Source organism: Galeopterus variegatus, unplaced genomic scaffold, assembly GCF_000696425.1.
Source record: "Galeopterus variegatus unplaced genomic scaffold, G_variegatus-3.0.2 Scaffold181, whole genome shotgun sequence".
NCBI classification, from domain to species: Eukaryota; Metazoa; Chordata; class Mammalia; order Dermoptera; family Cynocephalidae; genus Galeopterus; species Galeopterus variegatus.
Window position 1 is genome coordinate 263,393 of NW_007726292.1, and position 19,989 is coordinate 283,381.

Here is a 19,989-nt window from a genome sequence, read left to right on the forward strand (position 1 = left end):
TTTTCAAAAATGCCTAACAAAGTCTATTTATTTGTTCTGAAAAATGCATCAGAAAACAAGGATTTGGATGGTTGGGAAATAAAATGTGCTGATAACTGATGAGCTATTCTTATAAATTAAATGAGACAAATGTAGTCTATCTGAAGAAAAAAATATTATGTATAAAAGACTTGTCTCTTTCAAATTCTCTTCTAGCATTTTACTTTATAATAAAACATTCATTGATGAATTTATATGCTATGATATGGAAATACAGGAACTAGACTAAGAAAAAAAATTGCTATCTTTATAGTTTAGCAAATCTACCTTCACTTTACTGAAAAGGGAAGAGCTTCTCAGGTGTAAGCTCAATATGAAGATGAAGGATAAATGAGAAACTGTTCTGGCTAAGGTAAGAATAGGCATCTTGGAATCCTTGAAGACTGCTGCTGCTTTGCAATAACACAATCTGGAAGTCACTAGTGCATGGAACTGTGATGAAATCAGTATTTCCAAAGACATAACAATTTCTGTGCCAAACAGATGGGAAAAGGTCCTTTAGGTTTCCACTTCGGTGAACTTTTATCTTGCTATCTTTTATCTCTTTATCTTCCTGTACTCATAACCTCTGATGGGAGCGTGTAACAAGTTAAAAATAGTCTACCTGTACTGCGTTGGCATGATGGCTGATCTCCAGCTTCACTTTGTTCGAGGGATTCTGTTTACAATACATATTCCCTTTAGGAAGTCAACAGATGAAGGGAAATGACTACAAGTGCAGCAGCCTTAAGACTGTCATGTCACCCAGAACAATCTGTTGTGTGATGTACTGAAATTTAGCATGGTTTCAGAGATTTATTTAAAGTCAACTAATAGCTCATTATGATCAACTCTAAGACTAATCAGTGATTGACAATTCCCAGACTACTGCTTAGGAATAAAATGTTTTCTCTTATCTCTACAGTACTTTATCTTTGTATTCTAAGTTCTAGTTCACCCATGAGAACACTGATACGTTTTAATGGGTAAGATACAGACCATCATTCTCCATGGTTGAAGTATTTAATAAACTGCCTATGAAGATACAATTTATCTGCTTCTAAGCTCAATGAAATAACCATTTAAAGTATTAATAAGGGACTATTTCCTACTCCCAAACCAAAATCCCTAATTTTTATTAGATCATAAACTAACCTTTACAAATATCTTTATTTTCCAAATGGAAGTCTTCTGATCCAAGAAGGAACCTATCCAATTAATAGAGAAGCTCAATACAATAGTTTCATTCTTATTGAAGTAAATGAGCATATCTTATTTAATAAGAATATGACTTAACAGTTGTTGAATGCTTACTATGTGATAGCTAGTATTCTAAATTGTTTAGGTGAATGACTCATTTAATTCTCAAATATTAGGTAGGTATTACTTCTAGCCACATTTTAAAGATAAGAAAACTGATGCACTTAGAGGTTAATGATGTGCCTGAATTCATATTACCAGTAAGTGGCTGATCTTTATTGAGAACCTTGGTAGCTTAGTTCCTGAACCTTTGTTCCTAAGGACTGAGATTATAGGCTTTCTGAATGAATGGTTACACAAAAATGAATGAGAAAAGGCTTAAGTAGTCAGGATATGCCCATGAAGCTGAAAGGAGAGTGGTGAGAAGGAGAAAACATAATCTGAAAAATTGCACACAAAAGGAAATAATGCAGTTTAGAGGCCACCAAACTCAGAGCATTTTGTCTAAGAATGCATGTTCTCCCACTCTCTCTATTCCAAGTTTACAGGTTAAAATTCTATCCAACCTTCAAGATTTTGTAAATCATTCACAGTTGTAAATATCTGTCCAGTGTTCATCTCCTCTATCTCCTAATCTACATGAGAGATGGGCTCATGTCTGTCTTGTTCATCACTTATCGCCAGTGTCCAGAACAGTGTATGTGACAGAGTAGACACCTGACAAAGTTATTTTTATTATATATTACTATATCTTTATATTTATTATGTTTTATTTTCAAACATATAAAAATACACGAAGAACAGGATAATAAATACCCCATGCCCATCATGGCGCTAATGACTACTCACTCAGGAAACCTTGCTTCATGTACAGCAGGACACTCTTTCCCCCATTCACTAAATTATTTTAAAGTACTCTCAGACATCATCTCATCACATGTATAAAGACTTCAGAGAAGTTATTTTAAATGGATGAAAACCTATGTCACAGGTCACTTCTTTCATTAAATACTTTCAAATCCCCTCAATCGAATGGAATTCTTCCCTTCTCTGAAAACCTGTGAGACTTCCAGCCTCTCTTATTTCAGAGTCTGCTTGCTGTGTACACATGGGGAAAATGCTTCCTACCCATTTTTAGATTCAAAGTTTCTCAAATATTGTGACAATATCTTACATTGTTGCTTCCCATTCAAGGTCTGTTATAGTGCCTTGAACATGGAATCTAGTTTTCTGTCTTCTCCACACCACTTCCAAATACATGTGAAAGAATACTAAAATAGCACTTTTTTAGTTTCCATTTCAGCTGAGAACAAGACAATAAATAGCATATATCTCCTCACATTCCAAACTAAGGTGTTAGACATGAAGAACAGATGCCTGATCCCTTATTTTGAGTCCCACAGCTTGACATCCACCATAAAGGACCAGGGTTGAAAAAGCCAAAGGAAACAATTTCTTTGAAGAAAGTTGGTGGGCCTGCTATGTAACTCTCCCATTAATTTATACTAAGTGAGAGAGGCTTTGAGGGATCCTTAGAGCTGGAAAGTTTAAAAGGGCTGGTAGTTGACCTATACTTAAGAAAACAGAAGGCAACCCATGCTTATAGCAGAAGTTGGCTGCCTGTGGCAGAGTAAAGACAGACAACTGCATTAGGCATAGGTTTCCACCAGATGTAGGAGAGAAAGGCAAGGTTTCTATGGTCTAGAGTAAACCACGTGGGAGAAAATGACCGTACTGAGAGATCTCAGCAGAAAGAGGCCAGAGGGTTACCATCAGATAGAAAACCATAGGAGAGAGGCACTTTCTTAAGCATACAAAAGCCCTAGAGCATTAGTACTTAATACCTGACAAGCCTGGAAGAATGAGAGATCATAAAAGTATCAGTCAAAAATAACATTCTTTTCTTTTACCCCTTCTCTCTCATTTTTGTTCCATCATCTCTCCAGCTTATTGGTTGGAGGATGAGAACATAAAGTTGGCACATACACCCAAAACTGTTGACATATGGACACCGCTATTGGGCTCCTAGACCAGAGCAGAACCTAACTGGAAAAGAAGAACAAATACTTTAAGTGAATCTCAAATTTTTGATTATTTAGCTGGACTGGATGCTTTCATTACTGAATTTAGATGGTTAAATGGGACTAATCAGTAACAAAAGATCCTCCAGGAACTAATAGTGATCAAAAAAGTTCTGAGAACTGGACATGATTTCATTCTACTGACAAGGTATAAACAGCATCTGAGTGGATTTAACGAAACAATTGCTACTTTCACCTCTCTGGGTCCAGATTTCTCAATGTAATGATTACATGCTAATCAAGAGACAACTGATTACCAAGCCAGAGAGCCAGTAAAGAGTCAGAAGAAATGTCTCAGTTTGGAAGATGAGATACCATGTTGTTATTGCCAAATTAATGGAGCATTTTTAGAAAGCCTCAAAATGTATATATTAACCTGATAAAAATGGATATTTTCCTATGCTTTAACAGAAGTCAAGAATGTCAGGATTTAGAGCAAAGTTGATCAAATGTGCATCCTCTTCATAATATCTCCTATGTGATTTGCTATAGACCCAAACCATGGGATAACTACTTCATCAACTGCCATTTAAATAAAAATTATCTTCCAAGAAAGTGTACTAGAGTAAGGCAGAGAGAAACTGACTGTGGTGTAGAGATAGTGCACAGCCAAGAATCCTGCAAATCACAATCAGCCATACTTGTACTAGAATATGGAATCTGCAATATGATGAATTCTACAATCCCTTATGATATATCTAAAACCACACTTTTCATATCTGTCACAATGGAGAAGTGTTTAAGTTCCTTCCTTACTTAAAGATGGTAAGCAAGACTTTTGACCCTGGGAAACCCGTTGTACAATTTAACCAACCCCCCAATCCCCACCAACACCAGTGCCTCATTTTCTTTGACAGAGATGTCCCCAACTCATATGTCTGTAATCCAAAATTTTTGAGGTTCATAGATTTCTTTAGACTTAGTTTCACAAAAATGTCTATGGATATAGATGATCTTAATGTTACATAAGGAAAAAAAGCAGCATCCAGAATCAGACATAGGCAGAAATTTTTATGATTCACTTCCCTCTTGCTAGTCTTTCTTTCAGGCACCCACTTTCACTTTGGACCCACATATGACACATCAAAGTGTTATCACCAAGCCGCATCCCAAAGTCCCAAATCTCTTCATTCTCAGCAATGCTTATAAAAACTCTGTTTCCTCAGAGTTCTGTTATCTTCAAAAATTACTCATAGATGTTCAATGGTATTAATCACTTTTAGACTTTCAGATAATACAAGAGCTCTATTCTAAAAGAAATTACAGTAGAGAAAAAGAAAGAATATGTATGACACAAATGCAAAAAAAAAGTAAGTAGAGGTTAAAATAAAACACAAATGAGATTTATTTCACTAGGACTCAAGAAGAAAGTGGGAGTATTCTATATTTGCATGTAGAAAATAATTTATTTGAAAATTCTTCTGTTAATAGTTGGAATTTCAGGCTCCATGGTTGATTGCTGGGGTGGAGAAGAAGTTGTCTCTGAATCACACTTTTTAAGCAATCTCTAATTCTGAACCAAATATGATAGGTCATAGGTATTATAACAATGATGATTATTAGGATGGTATAGTTCAACAATATTAGAAACCTGGTTGGACAGGTAGAAGTTGCAAGGAAAAAGAAAAAAAAAAGAAATAGAAAACAGACGGGTGTTTAAGTCAAGAAGAGCATACTGCCTTTGCTCAAGAACATAGGAAAAGCAACCAGTTGTTACATTAATAAAATTCAGAACAATCCTAAAGCCTGATTGTTTTTTAAATGAAGTTCATAATATTTGGAAACTAGGCAAGATGTTAAAAAAATGGAAAAATATGATTGAATGCTGCAAGGCCAGGAAGAAAAAAGAAAGACTGAAAATAAACTGACTTTCCTGACAGATAATGGGCAAAAGGGGGGAAAAAACTGGGGTTAAAAAAATTATGGTCAGGAAAAATGTCATTGCCTGGGAGGAAAGAAAACTAATAATAGGTAAGTACAAAATATAAGAGATTTCCAAGATTTTCTATTTTTATCTGATTTTTAAAATTCAATTACAATCAGTTGTGGAAAAGGGTCACCTTACCGTAAGAGCTAGAAAAGAATAAACTGGGTTATGAAAGAAGCACCCAGGAACATTAAACCAAATCAAGACGAAGTAGAAATAATTTGGCTTATTAATTTTACAAGGGTACTTAACAAATACTGGTTAGTTTAAAAGTTGTGCTGGAGGTCATAAATTCCTAGAGATTGAGGCAGAGTTACTGGATTATCTGTCTATTAATCAAAGGGGAGAGAAAGCCCTGGTAATTAAGGAGCTGTCACCTGAACTTCACTGCCTAGAAAGACAAGTATAAATCATCAAACAATCAATTTGCAATCACAGAGAACTGAGAACAGAGTAGAGACGGGCATGCCTTTCAGAGAACAGTTTTGTTCCATGATGAACAAAACTTTTGTTCCAGGAGGGGGAAAGATGAGGGACTTTAAAAGATGTAGAAAATGTAGATTTCAATAACACATTTTCATCTTGAACCAGAAATTGTTTGAACTGTTGACCTCAGTGTTGCAGCAGAAATTATGGCAGGAATACAGTCTTTAAAATCACTTGAATTAAAATAGATTTTGTTTCAAAAATTAAACTCTCCTTATACACTACAGATATTTGAGACATTTTCATCTACAATCATAAAGGAATTCTACCTCTTGATAAACACACAGGTGATTTCGCCCAATTTTACAAGACTGTCATGCTATTGAAACATTCTGTATGGTTCTCCTGTTCTTCGAAGCAGCACGTCTGTGCACATAAATAATCTTATCAATCACCTCCTAAAAAATGCCTGCAGGAGAAGAAATCTTGCCAAAATAATCACTTCACTCATATAATGAATGATAGACTCAATATCCCCCACCAATTTAGCTTATTGATGTGTTTGGCATAATTTCTCTAGAATGAATTTGCTGAGTATTATAACCCACCATAAAAAAGGAAAATAGTCTATCATCCCCAAGTGTGGTGCACATTTACTTGGTATCCATTTCCTCAAAATTGAATGGTGTTATTTATCTCAACTAACTGCAGGTCTCTGAAATGAATTTTATATGACCATTACTTAGAGCTTTCCAGCACTGATCACGGCTATACTCATAGTTCATTTTTTTCTCAGGAAGAAAGTGGTTAATAATTTTAGATTGTAACAGTCATCTGGACTTGATTCTATATAGAAACCCTCGTGTAGATTCAATAGTGTAATATTGAAACATGCTCATTAATGTTTTGACAAAACTATGTCACAAAATTACGATGAAAATCCAAATTAGCAGAAATTAAGTGTATAAATAGCAAGTTTACAGAGTGGATTTTTAATTTTTTTATAGTGAGCTAAAAAAAAAAAAACACGAAAACAACAATGGCCCATAATTCTAGCACAGTCGTAATACCTGTTTTCATTAAAAATGAGAGTGCTTCAAAAAGTTCATGGAAAGCTTCATATTATCTTTTAATTCTACTTTTCCACAAACTTTTTAAAATACCCTTGTAAATATGTACAATACAAATAAAAAAAAAAGCCCTCCCCCAGCAGTTTGTCTTAGAATTAGGCATATTAATAATTCTCCTGTACCCCTCCAGAAATATTCTATGCAGAACCAATACCAATATTTATTTAACTTACACAAATCTTCTGGTAACTTATGTACTATCCTGTTTTTAGCTATATTTTTACTTAATAATTACTTGAAATCATTCCACAGTAGCAAATATAAATATGCATAATTTTGACTGCTACATAATATTCTATGGTGAATATACCATAATCAATCAACTAGATTTGATGGGTATTTAGATTTTATCATTGAGTTTCCATTTATAAAAAAATCCTCTTCTAAATTTACACTGAGAATTGACTGAGTCATGAATGAAATTACAATGTACATTAAATTTTTTAAAACGTCAAAGTACGCATGAAAGTTTCTCAACATCAAATTGAAAAGAGGTGTAACCCAATCAACTTACTTTAGAGCATTAAGGAGGAAAGTCTCAGGAGAATTATGTGAGGAAATGATTGTGAAACCCTTAGCTCACTGCTACAAAATTATCAGGGCTGAAACACGTTTGTTTGGCAAGTAGTCCAGAGATGACAGCAGATGACTCATACCAAAAAATGTATGAGTCTTGTTTGTTGGCCCTGAAAACCAAGGTGAGCAGGAATACGGTGGGGTCCCATGGGACAGGGATGAAAGAGAAAAATATCCTCAAGGAAAAGAAAAAGTCCATGAAGGTAATGAGGTTAGAAGAATTATTTGAGGAAAGATTAATGCAAAATGAAGCTTATTCACGAAACTGAAGTCTCTACTCACTTCAAAGTGGCCAGTAGACAGGAGGCCCAAGTAGTATAAGAAAGGAAAGTCCTGAGTTGAAAGAAAATAAAAATACTAAGAATCACTCACTTTGCTTAACAGAAATGTGGACACTTTCCATAGAGAATTTTTGCTAAAGATGTTTACTCAACAAATTAAAGATATTTACTCATAAACTATAAATGAAGCAAATTAAAGATATTTACTCATAAACTATAAATGAAGTCTTAAAAATATATTATGTAGAAGAAAATATGTTCTTTGAGTTGAAAATACTAACCCTCTAAAAAGTTTTCCCAAATTATTAATTTCTTCAATATTATTTCCTATTACACAAACCCCAGACCAAATAGTCAAGAGAGGAATGGGACAAATTGAAACTAAGGTTCTTGCAGCTGTAGATTCAGATGATGTAATATAATATATTAAATATATTTATATTAAATACTGAATTGCTCATTTAACAGCATGGGGTTCTCATTAGTCCTTGCAGAAATATAGTAATACACACAAAAAAGTTAAATTCCAGTTTGAACAATGTGAAAAGATGAATTATGTCAGAGTAGAATTTAATTACTGGGTCTATGAAGCAGAAATCTATTGACGTGGATACTATAAAAACTCAAAGTACCACGCCTGCTATGACTACTCTCAGTAAAAGTAAAAAGAAACATTTAGAAAATTTGTAGATTCCATAGTCCAAGGAGCATAATGATAAAAGAGCAAGCCATGTCAGCCAAATATTTTATTTACATTTAATTACAGTTCTTACCTTCCATAATTTTTTTCTGTGAACTCTAATAGTCTCTGCAATATTCAGATGTTAACTATAAAATAATCATTTAGTATTTCAGAAATATAACTTTTAACAGTAATGAATATGACCATCCAGAAATATGTAGACAGCTTTTATTATATAAATGTATATTAAAAATTAATCAGAGTATATGATTATCATAGTAAATTTAATTTGCTAAATAGCATTTTAAATGAACTCATGGCTTTTGCGGTAACCAAACCACCCATCTTCATATGGAGTACGGATGTTCATAACTCAGAAAGCCTAACATTCTTTCTTTTTTTGCTGACTGCTCAAAATGAAGTATATTTTAAACAGATTCAAATTCAAAATATACCTTTTAATAAATCCAAATCCAAAAATAAGGATAGATTCAAATTTGAACATGAAGCCTCATCATCCTACAATCTATAATAATCACCAGCATTGAAAAAAAGTACTAGTTGCCAACCAGTTTTACTGATCACAGACGGAGAATTTATGACTTTCTTAAGCTCAGGAGATTACTTGGGAGTACAATCAATTATTGGAAGCAAAGGAAAAGAAACTGTCAAAGAAATTCTAGACAGGGAGGAAAAATGGTAAAATTGATATTTTACTCCAAAGTTTGAGAACAACTGAAAACATACCAATAAACAATGCCTCAAACAGATGTATACAAAAGTATCCCCACGATTACACACACACACATACACACAGACCATTTAGGATGGACGTAATAACACTGCTGAAACACACATCCATGTATCGATGAATCTTTGCATGGGTATTCACATTTCACGGAATTTCTACACTTTCTAATACTCATAAATTTAAACTAAAAAAATTTGATAAACAAGACAGACAGATTGGATGGCAGATAAGTGGAATTGTTGGATTACTCAGGTAGAAAAGCACAGAGAACTTTCAACACACCACAGACTGCTGCTATATTTTTAAAATGTCAAAAAGGATCAGATTTTTTTAATTTTTTTTTTATTTTTAATGAACTAAAGAGGAGTTAATATAAACTCTAACCTCTGTGGTAAAGTTAAAACTGAAGTAACCTATTCAAGATTTGTGAAAAGCAAGGAAGGATGAAAGTAGCCATTACGTCTTCACAGACCACTACACATAAAATACCTTTTCACTCTGTCTTCTCCATTCCAGCAGGGCAGTCCATCCGCAGCAGCCAGTTCATTCGCACAAAGCTCATCAGCCAGGCCTCTGTAAAATGACCGGTACAGTCGAAGGCTGCTGATAAATTCTCTGAACAGAAGGACAAAGAAAACAGTTAAAACCAAAAATCCATAACAAAGGCCAACTTAAATGGCATATAGTGTTATGCATAATGTTTCCAAGGCAACTTTTTTATTTTCTCTACTTATTTTCATATATTTCAAATACTTTTCTCACAATCAAGACAAAAATTACATGATCATTTTTTAAAATGCTTGTATTTGAATTTAATCTTTGAAAAAAACTTTTCACTGGGTATGAATCTTATATAACTCCAGGTCCAAGAGGTTGTGAATAGTATATATGGGTGCACACATGCACACACACACACACACACACACACACACACACACACATCATTTATCTTCCCTAAAAGTCCTCACTAGCTGTTGACATCTAAACCACAGTGTTACTATTTTCTTTTCTATGTAGAAAGTGTCAGAGGCTTACAACATGCTAATTGATTGCTTGCTGATTCAAAGTTTAGTAGATTTGGGTTATTTTCTATGTGGATCTTCTCTTTGATGTCTAAGAACATAAAGTAATATATTTATTAAATATGACCAAAAGACCCAGATATGTAGGATATTTCAGAAGCATGAAAATAAAAGCTATTGAAAAGAATAACATTTAATATATTAACTAAGGTTTTTTATTTCCCCCTGTCAATTATGGGAGGAAAAATTCCACAACAACAAAAAAGGGGTTTTTTGGATTTTGTTTTGTTTTATTTTTATTATTTAGAAAGCCAAGACTTTGAATTTTAAAACCAAGACTTCAGAGTATGATGAACTTGAGTTTAAGCATTTCAAAAGACTAAGTCCTTAAGATCTTGGTTCTCAATTTTTTGACATAAACAAACATTTTGGAAAAAGAAATGAAAAGCTTTAGATTTTTACAGAGGAGATGCCCTCTAGACTAGAAGGCAAGAGCAAGAGAAGAAAACATTAGAAGTAAAAAATTTTAGAGATTCATGGGAAGAGAGGTTGAAATGTAGCAATTATTAAATTGCATCTCCTATTTAAAGTAAGAACATAATCTCTTTATAAGTGAGATGAGAGGAGGAATGACTCGAAATTACAGCTGGAGTAAACAAAATTTAAAAATTAAATCAAAATTTGACAGCACTGTTATTCAATCGCCTTAATTTTATAATTCTCTCCCATTTGTTATTTGAAAAACTACTTATGAAAATTGCCAGATTAATATGTAGAAAGAATAAATATTATTTTTAAATAGATTACATTAAAAATCACAGAGAAAATCAAAAGTTATCATGGCAAGTATTTGGTGAGTATTTAACCAAATTTTTAGCAAAGTTTGAACAGACATGTGATAAAACAGTTGCAAGAAGTATAAATCTGACTCAGTTCTAACTTATGATTGATCAAAAAATGGTTTATGTTCTTGCTAGCACAGTAATTATATTACGTATTTACCATCTGCAAGCCAAGGAAAGAAGCCCCTGGAGAAATCAAACCTGCCAACACCTTGATCATGAACTTCAACCTCCAGAACTGTGAGAAAATTCATTTCTGTTGCTTACGCTATCCAGTCTGTGGTATTTTGTTATGGCATCCTGCTGTAGGTTAAATGTGTTTCCCAAAAGTTCACACATTGGAAATAAATTTGATCCCCACTATAAGTGTTAAGAGGGTGGGAAATCCAATTATGGTATTTGAAAGGTGAGGCCTTTAAGAGGTGGTTAGATTTAGATCACTGTGCCCTAGAGAATGCATTGACCCGTTCATGTAGTAATGGGCATGGTTCTTTAAAAGCAGATCAAGTGAGCAGGTTATTAGCTCACTCTTGCTCAACCCATTCTCACCATGTGACACTGTGTTGCTGTAGAAGAAGACCCTTCCACATGTGTTCCCTGGACTTTGGACATCCCAGCCTTCAAAACTGTAAGAAATAAATTTAATTTCTTTATAAATTACCCAGTTTCAGGTACTCTGTTATAAGCAACAGAAAACAAACTAATTCACAGCCCTAGCAAACTAATACAATAATTAAAGCATTTGAAGTAGATTAATAGATTTCAGACTTGCAGTATGCTGAACATTAAAAGAGGGTCAGAAACTAGAAGTGGAGAATGCCAAAAAGGAAAATCAAAGGAGTTTTGTTTGTGTTATATCTATGCTTGTTTGAATATGAAAGATATTTGAAAATACTTGTGTGTGAAGGGGAGGAGATAACAAGGGTACACAGTCATTAACTTGCTCCCAAATATTACAGTTCTCGACTTTCTGGGCATACGTCCCCTTCAAACTTAGTTTTGGTCATGTGACTTGCATTGGGGCATATAAAATGTAGGCAGAAGTGATGCATGTTCCTTCCAAACTTAAGCTTCGAGAACCAGTGTGGCTTTGCCAGCTTCTATAACCCTCTACCATGATAACCAGCAATGTTTCAGATGAAGGCTGTTTTGTCAGTCTGAGTCCTAAAGCCTAGATAACATGAGCTGCAACACCAGCTGATCTGAAGCGGGCACAGGTTGCAAACAAAAACACAATTTTACTGTTTTAAACAAATGGTATGTTTGGGTAGTTTGCTACGACATCATAGCTTAGTCTGTCTTAACTGATAACAATGAGACAAGAAAAGAAATTTAACAATTGATGGATCACAAATTCTGAAAAATTCTGAAAATTAACAATTGATGGATCACAAATACTGAAAGAGAGAGGGGAGGATTACAGAAAACATAGTGGTTAGCTTTGGAGAAAATTCTCTGAGACCAAAATAAGGGAAGAAAGTCTATGTGAATGTTGAGATAAGTTTTAAGGTTTATGGGGAGATCCTACTTGGAACACTGTATTCTGTGTTTGGCAGTTTTTAGGTCACAGGAATTACAGGTGTTGCAAAACGTAATTGAATTGAAGGAGCAGGAGATCTACATTAGATATAAAAAAATAATAATTGAATTGGTGGGAAATAAAGGGGTTAAAACATTAGTAGCCATAGTGAGGTCAAAAAGACTTATCTACCACCAAAGAACCAATTAATGTTGGTCCCATCACAAGAATTCACCCCTCAGTTCCCAGCTCAATGCTTGACCTGCCATGCACATGACTTCTTCAGTTTTACATAAAATATCTCAATGAATAAAATATTATATTCTTAGGATGATTCTCAATTTAAGTTGCTGGGAGAGTAACTACATCCTTACAATTATTTTCTACAGTCATAAGAATATTTCCAGTTAAAATTAGGAGGATAATAAATGCAGGGAGATGTTAGAAGTTCCAGCTAATTATCTTTCAGGGACTGTGTTACATATGTTGATTATTCAACTTTGCCTTGAGATATCTCTAGAATACAGAAATCAAATGTAATTATCAAGAGTAACAGTTTCAAAATATTTAAAAGGAAATCGGATGCCTGAATTGTCTGAATATTTATTCAAAACCTATGTCAGGGTCACATAAAAATTTGCAGTTTCTCATTTGGGCATGCAACAGTGACATATGGTCCCATTGCCTCTAGTTTTGTTCTCTCATTTTCCCTTCACTGCATCCTCCATGCTGTCACCAGAATCAGCCTCAGAAATAAGCCATACCATTACCCTGCTCTTAAATGCTAAGCAACTTAAAATGCCTTGCCATGGTACATCACCTCTCCACCCTTTACCCCTTAGCCTCATTCCATGAAAGCCCCCTTTGCTGTACTCAGACACCCCAGCAAAAGCCAAACACCTACATTCACATTGCATAAAACATCTCAATATTTACCCAACACATTTCCAGGTTTAGCAAATACAGCTTCCTCCCTCCACCCAGAATTGCTTCTCCTTCACTCTCATCCGTGCACCCACCCTTCAAGATCCTGCGTAACTTCATCTGCTCTCCAACTCCTTCCCTGATCGATCTGGGCAGAGTTGTTGGTTTGTCCTTGTTTCTCACTGGCACTTGTCTTTGACTATATTACAGCCCTTACTATCTGGTGTTATAATTCTTGTTTGCAAGTTTGCCTTCTCGAATAGAGATATGTTCTCTAAAAGGCAAGAACCATGTCTTCTTTGTATCCACAGGGTTTGGGTCATAGTTTTGTACCCAACAGGCACTTAAATTCCTGGTGAATTAGCCACAGATGTAGTCTTGGTTTTTAAAAGCTTCTAGAATTAGAGGCTACTATAAGAAATACATTTTTAGAAAATAATAATGATAATTTAAAGTTCTTAAAGAGCACAGGTGGCTCAAGAAACTTTAAATTAGGGGACCTATTCCTAGATTGTGGGAAAATATCAGACCTTCCCGGTGTGTTGCATCAGAAAATGGAAGAAATCTAAAACCCACAGGTCTGCAAGCTGTGCCGTACTCTAATAAACAGGCTCACGACAGCTCCTGTTTATATGTAATGTTGAAATTAATATGTGGTGACACATTAATATTTAGTCACACTGCTGTGAAGATAGCTATCATAATTAATACATCACAGATATGCTTTATTATGAAGACAGAGTTGGAAAAATCCTTAGAGATCACCAGTTCCAACAGCTCTCTGTCCTATCTGCACATTATCATCACCAAGGAAACATTTTAAACTGTATACCTAGATCTCTCTCAGATTTCTCCCTCAGAAATTCAGTTTTATTGGTCTGGGGCGAGGCCCGGGCTTCTGGGTTTTCTGAAAGCTTCCTACAGAATCCTGACGTGCAGCCAGTCTGGAGAGCCAGTGATTTAGTCCAACCCTCTTATTTTATAAACAAGGAAAATGAAAAGCTAAGAAACAAAAAGACTTGTGAAAAGTAACTAAGTTAGAGATCATTTAGTCACACATTTAGTGAGTGCAGTCTTCACCATCTTGTTTAATTAGTTAAAAATTCCACCACTGAGTAATGTCTGGCTGATAGTGGATGTTTGATAAATCAAAGTTCAATAAATCTTTAGATAAAATATTTCCATTTTAAAAAATTTATGGAAACTATATTTACAACAAAACACACTTATTAGTAGTTTGTTATGCTAGAAAACACAGACAGATATCTCCCTTCTTTCTGCCGAAATCTGCGCTTAGAATGCAATATGTTCACACAGGAGTTGTCTATATATTTGACCATTCTAAAATGTCTGTGGCAGAAAGCAGGGAGTGGAGTAAATTCTAATCACTGGCTAATGACCGGTTTTGGACACTGAGCTAGGGCAGAAAGTAGAAAAGGCTGTCGCACAATTGCTCATTCATAGCCTGCAGCTCTGTTTGCCCTGAGCTTACTAAAGGCAATGGAGAAACATGGACTAGCATAGTTATTGCTTCATTGTTTCTCATGCCCTTGAGGCCAGCAGTGCCAGAAAGGTCTCCTGAAGTACCACGTGGTAAGAAAACAGAAAAGAAAATGCAACCCAACCTGCACTGGTCCTTTCTGGGTCTGTTGACATAGGAATGCCCAGTTACTACTGTAAAATTGAGCAACGCTTCCAAATGGCTGTACCATTATAACTAACTTTATTTCTAATTATAAAAGTAACCTATCTTTTACTAAGTAGTAAAATAATTAAAGGGTACATGAAGGGCAAGTTAACAACTGTTCTCTCCATAGTGCTTCCGTCCTTCCTTCTGAAGTAACCAACGTTAACAGCCTGGTGTTTACCTTTCCTTGTCTTTCTCTACGTGCGCACTAACAAGCAACTAGACAGACAGACAGACATACAGATATAGAAAGAGAGATAGAGATAAAGAGATGGTTTGGTTTTATAAAATTGGTACCAAGCTATACACATTCATGAACTTGGCTTTTTTCACTTGACAGTATATCATGAACCCCTTTCAAATTAATAAATATTGGTGTTACTACTTTTTATATAGCTGTCTAATATTTCATAAACTGGATGTAGCAACACTAGCATAGACTATCAAAATATTTCACTGAGCTAATTTGTGAGTTCAAATATACAAGGCTGACATATTCCCCATACATATGGTTTGAAGACTGGCAACCACGTGTTTCAAACTTTGCTGATCTAGGGAGCTATTTGCCTTTAAGCATGTGGCTCTAATCTCCATCTGATTTTGCATTTCATTTAATTAGACAGTGCTGAGAACAGAGTTGTGTTCATAACATACACTTCTCAATCTCATGTCCTCATCTAGTGGGAATGTGTTTTGTTTAAAATATTTTAAAATTGTCACATATTACACGGTCTCTCTTCTTTCCCACTGAATACAATATGGAAGAGACTATTTCTAATTTTGACCAAAGCTAATTATCAGGAAAAGTACTGGAGAAGAATCTTATTTTCAAATGAAACTTTTCTCTGTGGAATGTCTCAGACCACGTTTCTTTCTTTAATGACATGTATTGATTTTTTCTACCCTTAAAGTCAGTCCACACAGAAGACAGAACCCAAATTAAAAGCAGTACCTAGCACATTGTTTGAAAATATCAGTAGAACAAAGGTCAAATGTGCAGTTTGCTAGTTAATGGCCTGAGGCAAAGTTAAGGTTAATGTGGCACTAATGAGCAGGCTCAACCCTGTAGAGATGTCTGACCACAGCTGTCAAACAGCAGACGTTTAAAATGTCAGTCTCCTGCTCAGCAGAGGAAATACATAATTACATGTTTCTAGAGATGAAGTCTTCTCTTGCTGTTCTGAATGTATATTTAATCATTTAACTTTATTCTCACCTAAGTAATTCTATTTGGCAAAATATTTATAGAAATTTTTCAAATAGAAAAATAGATTTCTATTCTACAGCAATAACAGTTCTCATTGCAAATGTTTGAATATAATTAAATTTAGGTAGTTAGATGGGCTATAGGGAGAGTTGAAGTCTAGTTTCTGGGCCCCTTTCTATATAGACTGTGATGCAGAGAGAGATGAGAAGAGAGAGGTGACAATATCACTGAGAAGCAATGCAATATAGGGCACTAGGCACATTGATCACAAACCTAAATGTGTTTCAAGCACATTACATTCATATTAGATTAAAAAGAAAAGAAAACACATATTTTTCTAAAAGAGTAACTCATAAAGTCTGCTCTCTGAACCCCATCTGAACTCACTGCTCATTATGAAAACTGTGACCGGAGGATCGGCACCATTCTCAAAGAGAGGAATTTTTTTTTTTTTTTTTTTTCCCCCTGGCTAAGTGATTCCAGGTTTTCTCCTCCTCCTAGGAAGTCTCCTTGGTCACATGACATGATTTTCCTTCATCAGAGGATTTACTATGATTTCTCAACAGAACTAAGGGGGTTAAAAATGGGTGGTAGGTTGGGAAGCAACAAGGAAAGTAATGGGATGTAGAAATGAAAGGAACACAGAAAACATGCCAATATCTTTAGAGACCCTTTGCAGAGAGTTCTTTTCAGATGGTTGCTTCATGTTTAGCACTGTCTCGTAATTTTACACTAGCCCTAGGCTGGAAGTTCATAGTCACCTATACAATTAGGATAGATGCCTGTATTCCTCCCTTTTCAATGACCTTCCAAACCTAACACATTGCAATTTAATGTCCCAGTAAAAAGCACACTTTCTATAAGCATTCCACTCTAAAAAGAGTGATTTAAACCTGTTGTCAAAACTAGATTTTCAAAATTCATTCTAGTATCATTTTCCCATTATAAAAATGTACATTAAAAGCACTGGCTCTGTTCTCCATTAGAAAGAACTTTAAACAAAGACTTTAACCCAATTATGAAAATAAACACCAGACCAAGTGCCCAAGATTTAAAACAAATGAGATAGTACTAAGGAAACTGAGCACCTATCCCAAAAGAGATGTGATAATAATTTCTCTGCCTCTTGTAACTTTTTATTCATTTTAATTAAGATGTGCAATTAATTGCTCAGTTCTACTAGTTTAAAGAAGCATATTATTAGTTTTCCAATTTGCGAATCTAAAGGTTCTAATATACAAGGAGGCTTCAAAAAGTTCACAAAAAGATTTGTATTATCTTTTAATTCAATTTTCCACTAACTTTGTGAAGTACCTTCATATTTTGAGATTCAGTATTTTAGGTCAAATCTTGAATATTCCTCTTTTTTGCAGTAAAATATTTTCTACATTTTATAAATCCTTTGGACTTACTCAACATTTTACCAATAAACTTCATGACTTACAGGACAAGAATATATTTAGGACAATATTTTCCCCTCTCATCATTAGCAGCACATTAATTAAATATTTTCCCCTGCCAATGAATAGGCTTCTTTCTCCTTCGTTCTTTTTTTTTTTTTTTTCCATTCTGCTATTACAATCAGATATTTCTGGTTACCTCCATCCACAAACTCATCTTACTGAAGAACAATATATACCTGGCACAAACAGTCCATGCTTGCATTTCCAGATACTCTATATCTTTCATTCCAAATACTTGTGTCCCTGGACTCTGGTAAAAGGAGGGCTTTAGGGTCAGGAAATCTATAATTAACAGGGTTCAGAGAAAATAAGCTATTTTAGCCTAATATTATGCATATGATTCTGGTAAATTTCATTTTGGAAAATATTGCTCTTGAATATTACATGTGATCCAGGTATTATCTTAGTCCTAATTTCTGATAGGTGGCATAGAGTATTACTAAACAGAGTTGATTAATGTATAATCACCTTTACTCAATTATGACATCTAAAATATTTTACATATGATAGGAATTAAAGCAATGCATCCTTTCATTATGATTATCTATATAAGCATTTGTTTATGTAAAGCTTAAGTTGAAAAATGAAGGCAAACTAAATACAATGAAGACTCCTAATCCTTTGGATTTACTCAACTTGCAAAACGCCAAAGTTGCAGTGTTCCACACACAAAGGTACTTCAAAAAGTTCACGGAAAAATAAATCTAAAAGATAATATAAATATTTCCATGAACTTTTTGAAGACCCCTCACATATCAAGATTCCTGCTGAAGGATGGTGAAGCCAACATAACAAAAGGAGAACCTCAGACCAGTTGACCTCAAATGTAATCAGACAGAATAGAATGGATCATATTTTTGAGAAGGAAGATTGATCTAAAAGTCTTTAACTCTACAAATACGGGCCTCCACAAAAAGAATTCTCTTGAAACTTCCTTCAAATTCTCCTTTGTTGCATTTCCAAGCAAAAGAAACTGCACATGATTCTCTGATTTGTGATTTGGAATGAAGATTAAAAAAAAAAAAGTAGTGTCTATGAAATGATATAATCCACTCTAGACACACATTTCTTCTATTAGAGAAAAATTGTGGAGGAATTGGCAGCTTTCTCATTTTTGTTCAACACACAGCTGGATACAATATTAATATTTCTTGGTGCTGCTTGCACCCCATTTTTCCTTATTATATATATAACTTCAAATGCCATTGGTAGATTTAAAATGCTGGGAATGTTCTTTGTCATTCCAAAAAGTGGAAGATAGTGCTTAGTTGCTTGCTGTAGATGAAAGACAAATGATGCTTTTAAATGCAATTAATTTTGCTACTTTAATAAAAGGAACGGGTTTCAGTCATCATCTTGATTCATGCTGCATAGAGTCTGCCAAAAATTCTGAAATTATTTTTATACACTCCCATAAAAATCATCAATTTCAACATGGCATGATCTTGAATGCTCCTCACCTCTTCAAGAAGTGGTGTGTGTGTGGGGGGGGGGACCATGAGAGATGAATTTGAGTTTCTTTTCAACTTTATGGATATTTACTGACTTTCCAAGGAAAAGAGATAGAAGATTCACTTTTTGTGAGAAAAAAAAGAAAGAAAACATGCTCAGATTTATTAGACAAAGAGAATTTCATTCACAGTTTGGTTTCCTTGGTGGAAGGATATTTCGAGCCATGTAAATGAGATAACCCTGCAGTCACCATAATACACACTACTGAAATCTTCTAGTTTATCTTGCAAAGCTACTACTTGGAAACTGAATGTTTTTGGAGAACTAATTTGAAAACTGTCCATATAAAAAGGTTTTATTTTATATTTATTTTTCTCATGACTGGAAAATATGTATATACACACATATATATAAATATATATATAATTACAGATAATACAGATGTCACAGATTAACTTGAGAACCAAAGTACTATGGAAACTAATGGAACAATTTAAATTAAAACAATTTAATTTACATATATATTTTTTTCCTGTAGTCAGAAATTTGGAGAGATTTATTTTCTAAATAATCCTAATAAGATCAAGTGTTCTTCATATAACGTATGCTTAAAATTTTTTCCTACATTTAATTAATTATTTCAATCACCATGATTTTTTGTGATGTACAGGATATTAATTTGCTGTAGTTCATAGTGACATCCTGAATCAGAATCAAGCCTGCTTCATTCCTCTCCTTAAATTTTGCAATTTCAAGTGTCCTCTTTAGTTCCTATTCTCAATAAATAAAATTATTAATGTT

The 19,989-nt window shown here is 34.3% G+C and overlaps 1 protein-coding gene across 1 annotated transcript in view; it reads right to left on the reverse strand.

Annotated features, from left to right (window-relative positions):
• Positions 1 to 19,989, reverse strand: part of GPC5 (glypican 5) — a gene marked incomplete at its 3' end in the record, with an annotated part of 474,236 nt that overhangs the window by 127,997 nt on the left and 326,250 nt on the right. Inside the window, exon 5 of the mRNA XM_008564102.1 lies at positions 9,562 to 9,687. Within this exon, the coding sequence (XP_008562324.1) occupies positions 9,562 to 9,687 (126 nt within the window). The remainder of the gene's footprint in view (positions 1 to 9,561; positions 9,688 to 19,989) is intronic.